The following is a 19,569-nucleotide window of genomic DNA, read 5'->3' on the forward strand; positions in this document are numbered from 1 at the left end:
AGCTTTACCCAAATCCTGTAGGCCAGTGTAACGCCTCATTTGAAAGCTAAGATCTATAAAACTAAATTGATCTTTTTCCTCACATTATCAGATTTTTCATCACTTTTTTTGTCAAATTTTCGTGACTTTTTTGTCACTTTTTCGTCAAATTATTCAAATTTTTTTGTCAAATTCTTGTCACTTTTTTGTCAATTTTTTCTCAATTTTTCATCAAATTTTTCTCACTTTTTTGTCAAATTTTTGTCCATTTTTTGTCCCTTTTTCCTCACTTTTTTCACAATTTCATCCTTGTTTTCGTCTGTTGCTATTTTCTCACCTTTTTTCCAGAAGCTTTTGGACTGGGGTAAAGCCAAACTGGAGAAAATGTGCTCGGTTCAGGTGGGAGTTAAGGGGTTAAGATGGTAAATTTTCCAGTGTAGTGCTTTACTTTGGCCTAAAACCGGCGGCTTCGGCCCTCGGCCTTTTTACAAAGAAAAAAAACTGTCCCTCCGTTAAGAAAACTTGCCTACCCCTGTCCTAAGGCGTCGAACGAGCTCAAAGAGTTGTTACTTCGGGTCCGAATCGCCGTCGTGCCCGAGCTTATACAGAAGCTGCAGTTACACGTATGACCTGAGGTGGCAGCAGTGAGTATAAAATGGCCTCTCTCCCTCCCAGCACCTACAGCTGCACTTCCAGAACCTCCCTCTTCGAGCCCAGTCGTCTCTGTTTCAGCCGTCCTTCATTTACTCCTTTGTTTTTTTCCCCCCCGCCGCTCACGAGTCCGTCTGCGCCTCGCTCCGCCCCGCGTCCATCTCCAGGAGGTTCGTGTTGTCTCTTAGCGCCACGGCGACGTGATAGGGGTGCGGCTTGAGCGTCAGCCCGTAGCTGTAGTCCATGGAGGGCGGCCTGGCGGGGTCCGGGACGATGTTGCACTGGTGGGCGATGAGCGACGTGAACAGGAACAGCTGCAGCTTGGACAGCTCCTCGCCGATGCAGCGCCGCTTGCCCAGGGAGAAGATGAGGACGCTGGCGGTCAGGTCCTTGTTCAGGGCGCCGTCCGCCGTGAGGAAGCGCAGCGGGTCGAACGCGTCGGGCTCGCGCCACAGCTTGGGGTCGTGGTTTATGGACCACTGGTTGATGAAGACGACGGTGTTCTTGGGCAGGGCGTAGCCGTGGATGGAGGTGTCGGCGGTGGTGGCGTGCGGGATGGTGAGCGGCACGAAGCTGGAGAGGCGCATGACCTCGTAGATGAAGGCCATGACGTACGGCAGGCGCGGCTGGTCCTCGATGGTGGGCAGGCGGCTGCGGTCCACCACGCGGTCCACCTCCTGCTGCAGGCGCCGCTGCATCTCCGGGAACCTGCACGGGAGACAGCAGCGGTTATTCATCAGCTGCCCTGGGGCTGGACTGAGGAGACATGGCAGCCATTCTGTGCCAAAGGCCACTCTCACGCCACTCTGCAAAAGCAAGTGTGGGCTTTGAGGTTGACATTAGTGCATGTTTGACTTTTCACTGACCCTGCGGCTGTTTGGGTGGTGAGTGTAGCTCCAGTACTAGGACTGAGTACCCGTAAATGACACCATGGAGAAAAAGCTTTAGGTACGACTGATATCGAACAAATACAAGTATTGAAAGCAGGTACCGAAAAAAATAGAGACCAGGTTTTGCTTCTGTTGTGTCCAGGGACAGCATTAGAATACCTGAGCCCGTAGATGTTCTGGGCATTTGGATGCAAGGTGACACCAGGGGGCGCCTTCCAACCTCCTCAGTGTAAATGTGAGTTGACTTTCTTCAGAGTGAGACTTTAGGTCAGACACCATGAGTGACAGTAACATGAGGCTAAATACAGTGAGCTCTTTGTTTCCAGTAAAAAGGCTGAGGCCTCATTGCTCTTCAGGCACAGACTGAGAAGTGAAAAAGGAAGTCATGGAGCTTCTGCTTTAGACAGAACTTCAGACTTCTGCTGGATATAAGAGTCATATCATATTCTGAAACTCAAATCTATAGTAAAAACATAATATATGGAAACTTATTATTACAATTACATAAAGAAAAATAGTTGAAAATAATGTATCTAATCAAAAAATGTGTTTTTTTAATTTACTCTCATACTAAAAAAAAGCAAACCCAGGTTTGTTCATTCCTTCAACAGTTACTATAGTAACTATTTTCTCCAAAGTAAAAGTAGATCTACCACAGTCCTGTCCACATCTGTCACGGTCCACCATGACCCACCACGACTCAGAGGAACTGGGACACACATGACCTACAGCAGATCAGAGATTTGGATATTTCTTCAACCTTTATAACAGTGGTTCTCAACCTTTTGGAGCCGCGACCCCCATTATAACTGTATAGGGGTTTGTGACCCCCTGCCCGGGTCACACCGTGAGAAATAGTATCATTAGCCTACATAATTCTTAAAAACAAAACAAAACAAAAAAATAGCTGAAGTAAAATTCATGAAACTACGAACAAATACTGGCACTGGTACAATAACACATGCTACAATAAAACATTAGATTATTTGCTAATATATTTTATCTAAATGATCTGGCGACCCCCCAAATTTGTCTCGCGACCCCCATGGGGGTCCCGACCCCCAGGTTGAGAACCACTGCTTTATAAGCATCAATCACGTGTTTGTTTTTTGTGACAATTTCTCCTATATTTGTTGCTTTTACCATATTTGAGTTTCAGAATATGATATAACTCTATATCCAGCAGAAGTCTGAAGTTCTGTCTAAAGCAGAAGCTCCATGACTTCCTTCTTCACTTCTCAGTCTGTGACTGAAGAGCAATGAGGCCTCAGCCTTTCTACAGAAAATAAAGAGCTCAGTATTTAGCGTCATTACGTCATGGCGTTACTGTGACTCTGAAGCCAAGATCTGAGATAAAAATCATATTTCAGCGCTTTAACAGGTTAAAGAAAGTCTTCGGCTCAAATAGGTGATAGAGACAGACTTTTAAGTAATAGATTTACATTATTGTTCCGTTTTATGGTTCTAGAAAAAAAGATTTTAGTGTTACGTTTGTTAAGTGATGATGTCATCGCTCTACTTCTGCGTCAAACGGAGCTTTAAGCTGATTTTAAGCTGATGTGGAGCCGACTACACGGCTCTATCTAAACACCTGAACACACAGAAACATCACATTTTTATTGGTAATGTGTTTCTAACATTAATTATCAAATATTTTTTTCCCGCACACAATGAAGGCTCATTTTAAAACATAAAAATATCGTGAGTATATGTGAGTACTTCTGTCTGGATATATGAAGTACTGATGTGCTGCCCTTTACATTGTTTCTAAAATGTCTAAAATTGTCTCATGTAAAGTGCTTTGTGACCATGTCTGTGAAAGGCGCTATGTAAATAAAGATCTTCTTCTTCTTCTTCTTCTAAAATGTATCATTTTTTTCCGCACTCAGAACATTTGAAGAAGCGCAACTTCCCTTCCTGGATACAATATAAAAACATGTTTGTTTGACTTTCTCAAGCCACAAAACATAAGCGAAGCACTAGATATGAAAACATGTAAACGTGACATCACAGTCAGCCTGAGGAAAGTCACTCAGACTGTCAAAACTCTCGCTCTGGATCACTGCTCCGTCTGAGGATCAGATCAGAGTGAGAGGTTTTTACCTGCCTCCAGCCCCCCCTCACCTCCCCCTCACCTCCCCTCACCCCCCCCCCCTCTCTCTCTCATTCTTACATAATAATAATACAACACTTCCTCGAGCCGAGAAACACTGGGCCGACACAGAACGGCTGCACAGTTTTCACATCAATAAAACTGAACCCTTTGAAAGTAAAGTATATTCAGATACAAATATCACAAATATGAACTCACAGTTTAACATTGTGTTAAGAAATACTGCGACAGGTGTAACTTGTTGCAACTTTAAAACTATTGTCTCTGAAGTTGGATCTGAAAGTTTCTGTTGTTCTAGGGCAGGGGTGTCCAAACCTTTTCCCTGTGGGGCCACATACTGAAGCGCACACAGGGTGAAGGGCCATAGATCGGTGGTTAGTGCCGCAAAACCTTTGACTAGCAGAGGTTTGAATTGTGCCCCACACCTTTATTTCTGCTCAAAACCTTCATGCAGCTCTGTCTCACAGGAAAAGGTTAGTTTGAATTGTGTAGAATTACATTTCAAATAAAAAGGACTGTCTCTGATGATGTGTCCCGATTCAGCAAAAAGGCAGAGGGCCACCAAACATCGGTCTGAGGGCCGCATTTGGCCCCCGGGCCGCACTTTGGACACCCCTGTTCTATGGGCTCAATCCATGCTTTAAAATGACTGTGTTTAAATCTCAAGGCGTAGAATTAACTTCACCTTCAAACATAAACACTGAACCTGCCTCCACTTTGGCCCCTTTACGCACCGGAGCCACCTGCTCTCCCCGCACGGGCCCGCGCGCGCCACTCACCTGATGAGGATGAGGATGATCCACTGCAGAGCCGTGGACAGCGTGTCCTGGCTCGCGCCGAACACGTCAGACACCACCGGCGTGACGACGTCTTTCTCCCGCGTGCGCCCGGAGCGGTCCCGCAGGTTGTCCAGCGCCAGGATGAAGGCGTCCGTCATGTCCCGCACCGTGTCAGACTCCAGGGTCTTCCTGTGCTCCACCACCTTGTCCCGGATGAACGCGTTGAACTCCAGGTTGAGGTTCTTGAAGTTGTCGAACATGGTCTTGATGGGGTTCGGGAAGTACTGCAGCCACGGCATCACGTCCACGATGCTGCCCGCGCCCACGGTCTCGGTGAACTGGTCGTTCCTGCCCACCACCTGCCGGAACTCCTCGTCCTCGTACGGGTAGCGCTTCCCGAAGCACAGCGCGCTCATGATGTTGGCCGTGGACACCACCAGATACGCCATGGGGCTGAAGTAGCGGGACTCCTCGGTCTTTCGCACCAGGAGCTGCAGAAGCTCTTTGAACTCGCTCTGAATGTGACGCTCGAACGTCCTCTTGGTCTCTGGGTTCCCGTTGTAGAACATGCGCAGAGTGGACTGGGAGACTCTCCGGTGAACCTTCCACCAGTCGGTCACGGTGTTAAACGCGACGCCGTTGCCGCTGGAGATGAACTGAAACGAGGTAAAGTCCGGTCTCCCCGCGAAGTCCGGCCCCTGCTTGACCAGCGCCTGTTTGATGGAGTCTCCGTTCAGAACCACCACGGGCCTGGAGCCCAGTTTGATCTGGAAAACGTCCCCATATTTCTTGGTCAGACGCATGAAGTACTTGTGGGGCGCACCGCCCATTTGCGCCGCGTTCCCGACGATGGGCCACGGGAACGGCCCCGGGAGCAGGGAGCGCTGTCGGACCCATCTCCACAGGTGCAGCGAGAACAGCAGCGTGACGCACGCGAGCAGCAGCGCTCTGGGGGTCGCGGGGTGAATGTCTCCGGCCGTCAGGTCCATGTCCAGGGCAGTTACGCGCAGCGGAGGCGAGGGGTCCAGTGCGTAAAAGACTCCACTGTGCGGCGGCAGGAGGGCGGAGAGCAGCGCGAGGAGTCCGCGGTCCATTGAGGCTTTGAGCTCCGCGGCAGCAGCTCCTCATTTATTCTCCACAGCAGCAGCACCAGTCCGCGCGCTCACGGGCATGACGCGTGCACAGACCCTCCCACCCGGAGTGCGCGTGAGCGTGTGATGCTCTCGAGGCACAACTGAAACCAAGACGCGTCTCCAGAAACAAACGTTCCCCAGAGTTTGTTCAGATTCTCCCAACTTTGATTGAGAATCAGAAAGTGTTGAGTTTGTTGTATCTATGTTTATAAACCTATAGACCCGAGTATACTATATATCTATAACACTTTACTTATATAATAATATCCCCCTATCCCCCTTTACTGATGTTTTATGAAGACATTGCTTTTCTGAGTGAGCCTCATTCATGGTCATGCAGTTCTGTTTGAGAATCAGAACTTCTCTCCGTGGTTTCACTGGCGCTGCTTCTGTTTGACGCTGCGCACCCGCGCGTGTCGTGTTTCATGAAGGAGAGAAAGAGACGAGTGCACTTCCCCTTCAGGCCACAAGGAGGAGGCGCGCTCAAAACTCAGACACTTGTCCGGGGCCTCTGAGCCTTCACTCCTTTGGGTTTAGGAGGTTTTTTCAGAGAATGACAGAAGAGGGAGTTGCTTTTTATTTTGCTTTTACCCCAAAGCTCTCAGCTTTACTGTAAACCCTGATGAACCTGTGTCTGAGAGGTCTATGCATTTACACAAAAGACACACTGATACATCTTTCTTAGTTCTTTTTATCATCAAAGTTTGGCCTTTCCTTGTAACAGTGCTGCGTTATAACATTGTAATAAACATGTGAATGGTTGCTCTATGGTTCGGTGCTGAGCTGGTTTTGGATTCGTTCAGCACCGCGGACAGCGTCTTCATCTGGAAAATATTCTGCTCTTTCAGGGTTGTTTTTTATTTAGGATATTTATTTGTATTTGCAATCAAGAAACATCCAACAAAACAGTCTGATAGGGATGAATGAGTTTTTATATTAGTATTCTTATCTATTTAGTGACTTTGAATTTAAAGGCACACACCGAACATTTGTTGCGTACATGTTTCTGATCATGAGGAGGATTGGAAACCTCAGTCCTGACCTGATCAGAATCCTTTGTTTCTTTGATTTCACGCCTGTCAATGAGCTCCGCCCCCCCTGCTCCTCATCCTCCCCTCACACGCCCGGCCTGAGAGCAGGAGCCAGACAGAAACTGAAGCCAGTTTGACCAGTCCCTCTGAGAAGATCCACTTTAATTCACCCAGAAGGAGCTGTATTTCACGCTCACGTACATGAAAGGGCAGGCTCTGCTTCCTCTGGAGACTGTGGTCCTTCAACGTTTGTCAGAAGTTGCTGCAGATGTTCAGCGTCCAAGAAGAAGGACACCATTTTAGAGTTGCATAAGTGTAAATGCCACACCGCTGGGCTGTGTCACGTCACACTGTGGCACTTGGACGTCTGCATGTGGTTCTCAGGGTCATCTGCTTTTCAAATGTGTTTAGGCGTAATTGAGACCCAGATATCATAATCCAGAATGTTATGATTTTGTCTCCTTGGCCCAGTATTTATCACACTGGGTCAAGCTTTACAGTCGCACTATCTCCGTCATAGCCTTGACTGTGGTGCTCAGACTCTGACGCTCGAGAGGGGATTTATCCCTTTTCTGTGGAAGCAAAGACAGACCTGAATGGTAGGGCTAGCACAATGTCTCGAGTTCATGTCTCCGGGTCCCGCACCGATGGTAAACAAACACATAAGACATTCAGACTGTTGCCTATTCTTCATCCATCTTCTCCAACACCATTGTTAATTCTCTAACACAGACCAGAGCAGCGGAGGTGGGAGGAAGTCACTGAATGCAAGTCCAAGTCATGTGGTCATGTGGTCAAGTCTCGCTTTAGCCGGCAAGTCACCTCAAGTCAATATTCAATTTTCAATATGTTTAACCTCTTAACTCCCACCTGAACTGATCCCATTTTCTCCAAAAAGCTTCTTGGGTGGAAAAAGGCACCAAAACAGCCACAAAAAATGAGAAGAAAACAAGGATGTAAACGCAACAAAAATGGACAAAAACGCAACAAAAATGTGACAAAAATGCAACAAAAAAGTAACAAAAACTCAACAAAAATGTGACAAAAAATCAACAAAAATGTGACAAAAATTAAACAAAAATGTGACAAAAATTCAACAAAAAAATTACAAAACCTCAATAAAAATGTGACAAAAAAAACACATAAAACAGGTGACACAACACAGCAACAACGCAATGAAAAAGATCAGTTTTGTGGGTCTTAGCTTTCAAATGAGGTGTTACACAGGCCTATATAACAGCCAAAGAGGACAGAAGGCATTTGGTTTAGGCGGGAGGTAAGACGTTAATCTAATTGAAAATAATAAGTGCTTTCTCAAGATATAGCGATTTTGAAAATTTAGGTCTAATATAAAAGTGTTTTAAAATTGAATGGATTTGGATTTTTAAGTCAAATTAATATTTAATCGCCACAAAATTATATACATATATTAAATACTAAAGTCTATGTAAAAAATTACTGGGACAGCATTTTAAGGAAGGGGGCCCGGGGAGGGGGCCCCCTTCCTTTTTTAACCCCTTAACTCCCACCTGAACCAAGCACATTTTCTCCAGTTTGGCTTTACCCCAGTCCAAAAGCTTCTGGAAAAAAGGTGTGAAAATAGCAACAAAACTGAGACGAAAACAATGATGGAAATGTGACAAAAAAGTGACAAAATATGGACAAAAAATTGATTTAAAAAAGACAAAAAATGTGACAAGAAAAAGATAAATATAACAAAAAATGTGACAAAAAATGACAAAAAAGATTTTAAAAAATGACAAAAAATGTGACAAAAATGTGACAAGAAAATGACCAAGAAAAAGATAAAAAATAACAAAAAATGACAAAAAGAAAGATTTTAAAGAAATGACAAGAAATGTGACAAAAAACAACCAGATAAATGACAAAAAATTGATTTAAAAAAAAGTTAAAAAATGAGTTGAATATTACGCCGTGAGGAAAAAGATCCATTTAAATGTGTTTTGTAGGTCTCAGCTTTCAAATGAGGTGTGACACTGGCCTACAGGATTTGGGTAAAGCTGGAGAAAATGCTCTCTGTTCAGGCGGGAGTTAAGAGGTTAATAATAAATCCTGTCCGTCTGACTTAAAGCGTTGCCTCAGCGAAGCCTCAGTGTTTCCAGCCTCACACTTTCATTCACGGATCCGCAGCTCGTCGGGAAGTCACGTCACTCACAGTCTTTAACCTGATTTATAACTGCAATAATGCGCCGCACGAACAGGAGCCTTATCTCGCTCTGTGTGAACTCCTCTCAGGGGACGGGCCCCGGGGCCACGGCTGCTGTCACGCACATGTGCTCCATCAAACCCCTGACATGGCTGACATCACCGGGGCGTCCGGGGAGAAGCAGGCGCTTTCTCTGTGTATCCTGGGCTGACAGTCATTTAGATTCAAATAATGTTTTACGCTGCACCTTGCTTTCTCAGGTGTGTTTTTTTTAATTTATTTTTTATTACTTCTTGCTCTAGAGAAACGCAGAAGAACTCCAATGTGCTTGTTCTGTTTTGAACCTGTGCAAATGGCTATAAATTATATTCTCTATTCCACGTAAACAATGAGCCCATGGAGATGGACCCAAGATCTATGGTGTGGATAGAGATAGTTTTGTTTATTCACCTTATTCTGGAGGCTCGCGTGGGCGCCGCCATGAACTGTGCCCGCCCCTTTTCTCCTATGTGTTAACATGGGGCTGGAGAAGTCCACATAAAATCAGTCACTACACGAAAACAAAGCCGCTTTTCGGCCGCGCAGAGAAACGCTGCAGTGTCGACATGTCGGTGCAAATGAACATCGGACATTTTACACAAATCAATCGACTAAACATCAGATTTGAGCGGAGAATATTTTCCCTCGTTTTCCGTATAAATGAACGGATTCGCGCTCGACCGGAAGTGTCTGGAAAACGGAAGTGCCGAGACAACGCAAAAAGTGGCAACAGTGGGCGGGGCGGAATAAGGTGAATACGGTTGTAGAAAAGTTTGTGTTTGTGGAGATATCAGGACATGTGTGGACATGGCCTAAGGTGCTCAAAGTGAATTCCATGTGTGACACGACAGGGACAAACTCTGGTCCCAAAGATCTTTGATAAAACTCTACAGGACATTGCCATATAAACATATTGGAACAAATGGCAATCCTGGCAGCCATATTGTGATTGACCAGTGTGGGACACCACGCTCTGAAACAGAAATCTGAATCTGATACTGTATTAATCTCTGTAGAGAAATGAGTTTTCTGCATTTGACCCGTCCTCAGTGTCGCATGGGGCGACCTGTAGGAGCAGTGAGCTGCCAGCAGTGGCCGGCACTCGGGGACCCGTCTCCATGATGTGGAGCCAGGCTGGTGGTCAGAAACACCTGGCTGGAGGATATAACCTATTGCACATGTTTTTTTATAACCTACCACTACCTACGCAGACACAGGGAGAACATGCCAACTCCACACAGAAAGGCCCCGTCCAGGTGGGAATCGAACCCGGGACCTTCGAGCTGTGAAGCACGAGCACTAACCGCTGCGCCACCGTCTCCAGAGACACTTGGGAGGACTGATTCTAAGGGACTTCAAACGTCCAAAGAACGGCTTAAAAGCCCAGCTCCAAAGAGTTTTTATTTTTCTAAAAATTGCTATGACCCATGTGACCCATGTGACCCATGTGACCCATGTGACCCATGTGACCAGGCTGGAGGAGGTGAAGTATTTTCAACAACTGTTTTTTGTTCATCAGCCCAATTTTTTTTTAGCATTTTCAGTGCGTTAACTGGCTCCGCCCGCTCCTCGAGAGCATTTTCTCCAGTTCAGCTTTACCCAAATCCTGTAGACCTACAAAAGTAAATTGATCTTTTTCCTCACGTCATCAGATTTTTTTTTCATCACTTTTTTTGTTGGGCAGTCATCTCATTTGTGTCCATTTTTCGTCCATTTTTTATCAATTTTTCGTCAAATTTTTCTCACTTTTTTGTCAAATCTTTGTCCATTTTTTGTCACTTTTTCGTCCATTTTATCCTCACTTTTTGTGACATTTTCATCCTTGTTTTCGTCTCAGTTTTGTTGCTATTTTCACACCTTTTTTCCAGAAGCTTTTGGATTGGGGTAAAGCTGGAGAAAATGTGCTTGGTTCAGGTGGGAGTTTAGGGGTTGAGGAACAGGCTGCGTAGGAGGAGACAGAGTGGCCGTTAAATTTCACACAGGACTCTTTTTCAATGAATGGGGCTCATCTTTATTATATTATATCTGTGGGACAAACCCAGGAGGAGCTGCATCGTTCCAGAGGATCAGAGGAGACTGAAGGCAGCCAGGGTTCCCCGACCTCCCAAAGCATGCTGGTCAGGTTGACCCACAGTGGCTTTTGACCAATATTTAGGGTTCGCGGCTGGCGGAAGTAAATTAAAGCCGGTCTCTAAAACAGGCCGGGGCTTTTATTAGAAACTATAGCAGTAGAAATATTCCCCATGTTAGGAATTTGTCTCATACTGGTGTAAATGAAAACTCACGTGCAGGAAGTAACAAACTGAACCCGGGCCGATGGGGACGCTGCGGAGGAGCTGATCCGAGCGTCACTTTGACACAGATTTAGCCACTTTTCAAACCTCCTGTGACGATATTTGGAAACAGGGAAAACAAATGTTGTGTGACCCTCCAGGGTTTTAATAAAGTCTCCATCGCGTCTTCAAAGCACGTCCAGCTGCTCCGTGTGCAGGTCAGTCCCACGCCTCAAAATAACTCCTCCCATCAGCGCGAGCGTCTCGTCTTCTCTCGGGTCAGTCTCATGATCGATCACAAACACAAACGCTCCGTCTAAACTCGCCTTTTACACAAGATAACAACAAATAATCCGGTCCTTGGTAAAAACAAAACAGAAACCTGCAGTGACATTGAGGTCAAAGCTCCGCTAACAGCAACGAAACACTTCCTGTTGTCCCGACAAAATAAAAGGCGTCAATGTTCCAGCCGCTGGGAGAGGGTTTGAAATGTTCATTAATAAATGAACCTAATATTTTAGGTGCAAATGGACACAAGTCTCGTTTTTCTTCGTTTTCCTGGTCGTCCGTTTGGCTCAAATAGAAATAAAGGCCTGTCTCTAATTGTGGCCTGGTTCCAATAAAACCAGGCCTGGTCCCAGATGCCCTCGAGTAAATAAAGGCCCCGGCCTATATCAGAGCATTTACGGTAAATTCTCAACAAACATACACCTAAAGTAAGAGATCCTCAAAAACTTCACGTAAGTACAGAGACAATGTGGCATTAAAGGGTGGGTCAAATTCAGAAAACACAATGTCTCACCCGGACAATAAAGTCTCCCTTTGCCTTGTCTCGTTACGCCTCAATTATGCATGAATGTACAATCTCTAAAACGACTTCTTAAGAATTCAAATGACTTGTTTTAAATGGTTCCCAATGAGCATAATTACTCATGGGTCGTTAACTGCGGGTGTAAACGGAGAAGAGCCCTCTCTGATCTGAGCCCTCTCTGATCTGAGCTCTGTTCGCTCTGCAGTTGCGGCTCATCTTCGTACAAAGGGGCAGTAATTGGGCCGACGTTACTCAAGGCTCCAAACGTCTCCGTTATCAGGAGAAAAGGATCATGGGTAACTCGATATCAGCGGCTGACGGTGACGTGAGAGCGCTGCTTTATCTCCACGGGACACGTTCATTCTTTATGCGTCGCTTGATTTGTTGTCATTGGAACCGACGAGAGGCACGTTACTTCCTCTCTGCAACGCCTCAGTGAGAAGATACTGCAGATCAGATCATTTTAAGACTCTGGAACTATTTGGTATGAAGTATAAACGAGCAGGAACCTCCCTCTCTCTTGGTACAGCAGTGTTTTTTTGCGTTTGGTGCATCTTTGTCTCGTTTCTGTGAAGTTCGATGGGTTTTTCTACTGCAGAGAGTCCATAATGTTATAACTCCCGCCTGAACGGATCCCATTTTCTCCAGTTTGGCTTTACCCTAATCAAAAAGATTCTTGGGGAAAGAAGCACCAAAACAGCCACAAAAAATGAGAAGAAAACAAGGATGTAGATGCAACAAAAATGTGACAAAAATTCAACAAAAAAGAGACAAAAACTCAACAAAAAAGTGACAAAAACTCAACAAAAAAGTGACAAAAATTCAACAAAAAAGTGACCAAAATTCAACAAAAAAGTGACAAAAATGTGACAAAAACTGAACCAAAAAGTGACAAAAATTAAACAAAAAAGTGACAAAAATTCAACAAAAATTCAACAAAAAAGTGACAAAAATTCTACAAAAAAGTGACAAAAACTCAACAAAAAAGTGACAAAAATTCAACAAAAAAGTGACAAAAAAACAAACATAAAAAAGGTGACAACTCAGCAACAACGCAAGGAAAAAGATCTTAACTTTCAAATGAGTTGTTACACAGGCCTATAGCCAAAAAGGACAGAATGCATTCGGTTTAGGCGGGTGGTAAGAGGTTAATAAACTTAGAGATGTTTCACGCCAGAGAGATTTTACCCCGAGTTTGGACAAACCGAACACATTTACTCTCTTAACCTCTGGCAAATTGGAGAAAATACGTTTGGTTCAGGTGGGAGTTAAGAGGTTGATTGCTGATGAACAAAATACATTTGACACCGACAAATTTCTTCTTCTGAAACCCTAAAGAGGCACCAAGAGCCAGTGCAGTGCTGATCTAAGGAGTTCACCCCTCCCACCTAAAAAGGGAGCTCAATTGTGAAGATCCAGACCCTCTGTACGAAATGAGTGTGAGGGTGTGGTAAGACCAGGCTATTCCTGACCCATTTTGTGTGAGGGGAAAAATCCTACATGATTCAGAGCATGGACCTGCTGCTTTGACTGCACTTCCTTTCATTACAAAAACCGCCATCACCCGGGACATTTCAATCCAACAACCTTTCAGCTTTACACCAACTTAGATACCGTAAATGCTCTAATACAGGCCGGGGCCTTTATTTACTCAAGGGCATCTGGGACCAGGCCTTTATAGGAACCAGGCCACAATTAGAGACAGGCCTTTATTTCTATTTGAGCAAAACGGACGACCAGGAAAACAAAGAAAAAGGAGATTTGTGTCCATTTGCACCTAAAATATTAGGTTCATTTATTAATGAACATTTCAAACCCTCTCCCAGCGGCTGGAACATTGACGCCTTTTATTTTGTCGGGACAACAGGAAGTGTTTCGTTGCTGTTAGCGGAGCTTTGACATCAGTGTCACTGCAGGTTTCTGTTTCGTTTTTACCGCGGACCGGATTATTTGTTCTAATATCTTGTGTAAAAGGCGAGTTTAGACGGAGCGTTTGTGTTTGTGATCGATCATGAGACTGACCCGAGAGAAGACGAGACGCTCGCGCTGATGGGAGGAGTTATTTTGAGGCGTGGGACTGACCTGCACACGGAGCAGCTGGACGTGCTTTGAAGACGCGATGGAGACTTTATTAAAACCCTGGAGGGTCACACGACATTTGTTGCCCTGTTTCCAAAGATCGTCACAGGAGGTTTGAAAAGTGGCTAAATCTGTGTCAAAGTTACGCTCGGATCAGCTCCTCCACAGCGTCCCCCTCGGCCCGGGTTCCCGTTTGTTTACTTCCTGTACGTGAGTTTTCATTTACACCAGTATGAGACAAATTCCTAACATGGGGAATATTTCTACCGCTATAGTTTGTAATAAAAGCCCCAGCCTGTTTTAGAGACCGGCTGTAATTTGCCTCCGCCAGCCACGAACCCGGCCTCTGTCAGAGACCCAGGTTTAAAGAGTTTACGATAATCCAATAGCTTCACTTCCTCATGTTCAAGCGACCTCCCCATAATGCATGACCACGTCTGAGGTCGCCCGGATTGAAACCTTTCGGCGTCCCGTTTCGGCGCCGCCCCCTCCAATTACCGGCGAATTTTGGCGGCGCTAATGTTTCGAAACACTGCGCTGACTGTGAACTGACTGACCGGATCTCCGCCTTGTCCCGCTCTGACTCTCGCTCGCCGGCCCCCTTTTCTCTCCCCCCTCTCTGTTTTCCCGCCCGCTTTTGTCCCATCTTTAATTGTGTTGTGACAATCCCGGACACCCATTCAGGAGCACGTCGGGGTCAGCCAAGCCCGAACTTTAAAAAAAAAAAACGAAAAAATCACATCGCGTTAAGCATGTTTTGGCCGCGTAATCGTGCGTGAGACACTTAACAGTCAACATAAATACACACACAGGCCGCGCATATGGGGGGGGGGGGGGGGCCCGTCCCGCTGACCCTCGCCCGTTAATTATCGGGGGGCTTTTGGTCGATGCCGCCGCGGGGACCGTCCTGGCGCGGAGTCAGGAGAGTTGAGCGTCGGGCTAAACTTTTCCCGCTTTGGTCCGAACCGCAAAAAAAACCCATTGACCTCGCGACTCGGGATGTCAAAACATGGCCTCCCCCGCCGCCCCTTTCTCCGACCCCCCCCCCCCCCCACGAAAACTTCCAAGAAATGCCCCCCGAAAAGCGAATCTAATGAGTGACTCGGATACTTTTTTTTCCCCCTCTGTGTGTGTGTGTGTGTGTGTCGGAAAGCCACCGGCCCGTGAAGCGCTCGCTCTCCTCTTTTTTTTTCTCACACTGAAAGGGCATCTTACCCAGAATCCTCCGTCCCCCTTGTTGGGTTTTCGGAACTGCATGACTGCGCGGAGATAAAGCGGTGAGCTGCTAACTGCGGCCGTTGTTTTTTTGCGTTGGCCTACTTGTAAACGGCCCGACAATGGGAGGTATCGGCGAAGTCGGACGGGTTTTTAATGAAGGCGGAGGCGGTTTTTGTTTTTGTAGATTACTGTGAGAAAGCGGCGGATCGGGAGGAATCGACGGAAGGGAACGTGAGGGCGAAGCAGGGGAGCTCACATCAGATTTTTTTTCATCACTTTTTTTTGTTGGGCAGTCGTGTCATTTTTGTCAAATTTTCGTGAGTTTTTTGTCACTTTTTCGTCATTTTTTTTCTTTTTTTTTGTCCATTTTTTTTGTCACTTTTTGTCATTTTTTCGTCAAATTCTTGTCACTTTTTTGTCCATTTTTTCTCCGTTTTTCATCATTTTTTTTTCTCATTTTTTGGCAAATTTTCGTGACTTTTTTTTAAATTTTTTCGTCAAATTATTCGCATTTTTTTGTCAAATTCTTATCACTTTTTTGTCAATTTTTTCTCAGTTTTTCATTTTTTTCTCACTTTTTTGCCAAATTTTCGTGAGTTTTTTGTCACTTTTTCGTCCATTTTTTTTATTATTGTGTCCATTTTTTTTGTCACTTTTTTGTCCATTTTTTCTCCGTTTTTCATCATTTTTTTTCTCACTTTTTTGTCAAATTCTTATCACTTTTTCGTCCATTTTTTCCTCCATTTTTCGTCAAATTTTTCTCACTCTTTTGTCAAGTTTTTGTCTATTTTTGTCATTTTTTATACATTTTTTTGTCACTTTTTCTTCAATTTTTTTTCATTTTTTGTCCATTTTTTTGTCACTTTTTGTCACTTTTTCGTCAATTTTTTCTCCGTTTTTCATCAATTTTTTTCTCACTTTTTTGGCAAATTTTCGTGACTTTTTGGTCATTTTTTCGTCAAATTCTTATCACTTTTTCGTCAATTTATTCCTCCATTTTTCGTCAAATTTTTCTCACTCTTTTGTCAAATTTTTGTCCATTTTTGTCATTTTTTATACATTTTTTTGTCACTTTTTCGTCAATTTTTTTTCTTTTTTTGTCCATTTTTTTTGTCACTTTTTGTCACTTTTTTGTCCATTTTTTCTCAGTTTTTCATAATTTTTTTCTCACTTTTTTGGCAAATTTTCGTGACTTTTTTGTCATTTTTTCGTCAAATTATTCGCATTTTTTTGTCAAATTCTTCTCACTTTTTCATCCATTTTTTCTAAATTTTTCGTCAAGTTTTTCTCACTTTTTTGTCAAATTTTTGTCAATTTTTGTCATTTTTTATACATTTTTTTGTCACTCTTTTGTCAAATTTTTGTCCATTTTTGTCATTTTTTTAACATTTTTTGTCACTTTTCGTCAATGTTTTCTCACTTTTTTTACATTTTCATCCTTGTTTTCGCCTCAGTTTTGTCGTTATTTTCACACCTTCTTTCCCAGAAGGAGGATTGGGGTAAAGCTGGAGAAAAATGTGCTCGGTTTGCATTGGCCTACTTGTAACCGCCCGACAATGGGAGGTATCGGCGAAGTCGGACGGGTTTTTAATGAAGGCGGAGGCGGTTTTTGTTTTTGTAGATTACTGTGAGAAAGCGGCGGATCGGGAGGAATCGACGGAAGGGAACGTGAGGGCGAAGCAGGGGAGCTCACATCAGATTTTTTTTCATCACTTTTTTTTGTTGGGCAGTCGTGTCATTTTTGTCAAATTTTCGTGAGTTTTTTGTCACTTTTTCGTCATTTTTTTTCTTTTTTTTTGTCCATTTTTTTTGTCACTTTTTGTCATTTTTTCGTCAAATTCTTGTCACTTTTTTGTCCATTTTTTCTCCGTTTTTCATCATTTTTTTTTCTCATTTTTTGGCAAATTTTCGTGACTTTTTTTTAAATTTTTTCGTCAAATTATTCGCATTTTTTTGTCAAATTCTTATCACTTTTTTGTCAATTTTTTCTCAGTTTTTCATTTTTTTCTCACTTTTTTGCCAAATTTTCGTGAGTTTTTTGTCACTTTTTCGTCCATTTTTTTTATTATTGTGTCCATTTTTTTTGTCACTTTTTTGTCCATTTTTTCTCCGTTTTTCATCATTTTTTTTCTCACTTTTTTGTCAAATTCTTATCACTTTTTCGTCCATTTTTTCCTCCATTTTTCGTCAAATTTTTCTCACTCTTTTGTCAAGTTTTTGTCTATTTTTGTCATTTTTTATACATTTTTTTGTCACTTTTTCTTCAATTTTTTTTCATTTTTTGTCCATTTTTTTGTCACTTTTTGTCACTTTTTCGTCAATTTTTTCTCCGTTTTTCATCAATTTTTTTCTCACTTTTTTGGCAAATTTTCGTGACTTTTTGGTCATTTTTTCGTCAAATTCTTATCACTTTTTCGTCAATTTATTCCTCCATTTTTCGTCAAATTTTTCTCACTCTTTTGTCAAATTTTTGTCCATTTTTGTCATTTTTTATACATTTTTTTGTCACTTTTTCGTCAATTTTTTTTCTTTTTTTGTCCATTTTTTTTGTCACTTTTTGTCACTTTTTTGTCCATTTTTTCTCAGTTTTTCATAATTTTTTTCTCACTTTTTTGGCAAATTTTCGTGACTTTTTTGTCATTTTTTCGTCAAATTATTCGCATTTTTTTGTCAAATTCTTCTCACTTTTTCATCCATTTTTTCTAAATTTTTCGTCAAGTTTTTCTCACTTTTTTGTCAAATTTTTGTCAATTTTTGTCATTTTTTATACATTTTTTTGTCACTCTTTTGTCAAATTTTTGTCCATTTTTGTCATTTTTTTAACATTTTTTGTCACTTTTCGTCAATGTTTTCTCACTTTTTTTACATTTTCATCCTTGTTTTCGCCTCAGTTTTGTCGTTATTTTCACACCTTCTTTCCCAGAAGGAGGATTGGGGTAAAGCTGGAGAAAAATGTGCTCGGTTTGCATTGGCCTACTTGTAACCGCCCGACAATGGGAGGTATCAGCGAAGTCGGACGGGTTTTTAATGAAGGCGGAGGCGGTTTTTGTTTTCGCAGATTACTGTGAGAAAGCGGCGGATCGGGAGGAATCGACGGAAGGGAACGTGAGGGCGAAGTTGGGGAGTTTCCTTGATCTGCAGCAGGGAGGCACCGATACCACTTTAAGTACTCGCCGATACCGAATACCGATGCGAGTACAAGGCATTTTCTTCAACGTTCTGATTAGTAAATTTACTCATGTTCATAGAGCCGTGGGAAGATATTTTAGTTAGGGGGCGCTGAGGGACAAAATATACCCCCCAAAATACTTTTTCTGTGCATAAATCCTATTTGTTAACCTCTTAACTCCCGCCTGAACCGAGAGCTTTTTCTCTATTTCAGCTTTACCCAAATCCTGTAGGCCAGTGTAACGCCTCATTTGAAAGCTAAGACCTACAAAACTCATCTAAATGGATCTTTTTCCTCACATCAGATTTTTTTTCATCACTTTTTTTGTTGGGCAGTCGTGTCATTTTTGTCACTTTTTCGTCATTTTTTTTAATTTTTTTGTCCATTTTTTTTGTCACTTTTTGTAATTTTTTCGTCAAATTCTTTTCACTTTTTTGTCCATTTTTTCTCAGTTTTTCATTTTTTTCTCACTTTTTTGCCAAATTTTCGTGAGTTTTTTGTCACTTTTTCGTCCATTTTTTTTATTATTGTGTCCATTTTTTTTGTCACTTTTTTGTCCATTTTTTCTCCGTTTTTCATCATTTTTTTTCTCACTTTTTTGGCAAATTTTCGTGACTTTTTTTGTCATTTTTTCGTCAAATTATTCACATTTTTTTGTCAAATTCTTATCACTTTTTCGTCCATTTTTTCCTCCATTTTTCGTCAATTTTTTCTCACTTTTTTGCCAAATTTTTGTCTATTTTTGTCATTTTTTATAATGTTTTTTGTCACTTTTTCGTCAATTTTTTTTCTTTTTTTGTCCATTTTTTTTGTCACTTTTTTGACCATTTTTTTCTCCGTTTTTCATCATTTTTTTCTCACTTTTTTGGCAAATTTTCGTGACTTTTTTTGTCATTTTTTCGTCAAATTATTCACATTTTTTGGTTAAATTCTTATCACTTTTTCGTCCATTTTTTCCTCCATTTTTCGTCAAATTTTTCTCACTCTTTTGTCAAATTTTTGTCCATTTTTGTCATTTTTTATACATTTTTTTGTCACTTTTTCGTCATTTTTTTTTTCTTTTTTTGTCCATTTTTTTTGTCACTTTTTGTCACTTTTTTGTCAATTTTTTCTCCGTTTTTCATCATTTTTTTCTCACTTTTTTGGCAAATTTTTGTGACTTTTTTGTCATTTTTTCCGTCAAATTATCACTTTTTCGTCCATTTTTTCCTCCATTTTTCGTCAAATTTTTCTCACT

The 19,569-nt window shown here is 42.5% G+C and overlaps 1 protein-coding gene across 1 annotated transcript; it reads right to left on the minus strand.

Annotated features, from left to right (window-relative positions):
- Positions 1–645: 645 nt before the first annotated feature.
- Positions 646–5,698, minus strand: cyp1b1 (cytochrome P450, family 1, subfamily B, polypeptide 1). The gene is made up of 2 exons (XM_079560055.1): positions 4,413–5,698; positions 646–1,338 (listed from the first exon to the last, which is right to left on the minus strand). The coding sequence occupies exons 1-2, from the start codon at positions 5,504–5,506 to the stop codon at positions 753–755; spliced, it is 1,680 nt and encodes a 559-aa protein (XP_079416181.1). The 5' UTR covers positions 5,507–5,698; the 3' UTR covers positions 646–752.
- Between the last annotated feature and the right edge of the window lie 13,871 nt (positions 5,699–19,569).

The sequence above is a fragment of the Gobius niger genome (genome assembly GCF_951799975.1).
Source record: "Gobius niger genome assembly, chromosome: 7".
Lineage (NCBI taxonomy): Eukaryota > Metazoa > Chordata > Actinopteri > Gobiiformes > Gobiidae > Gobius > Gobius niger.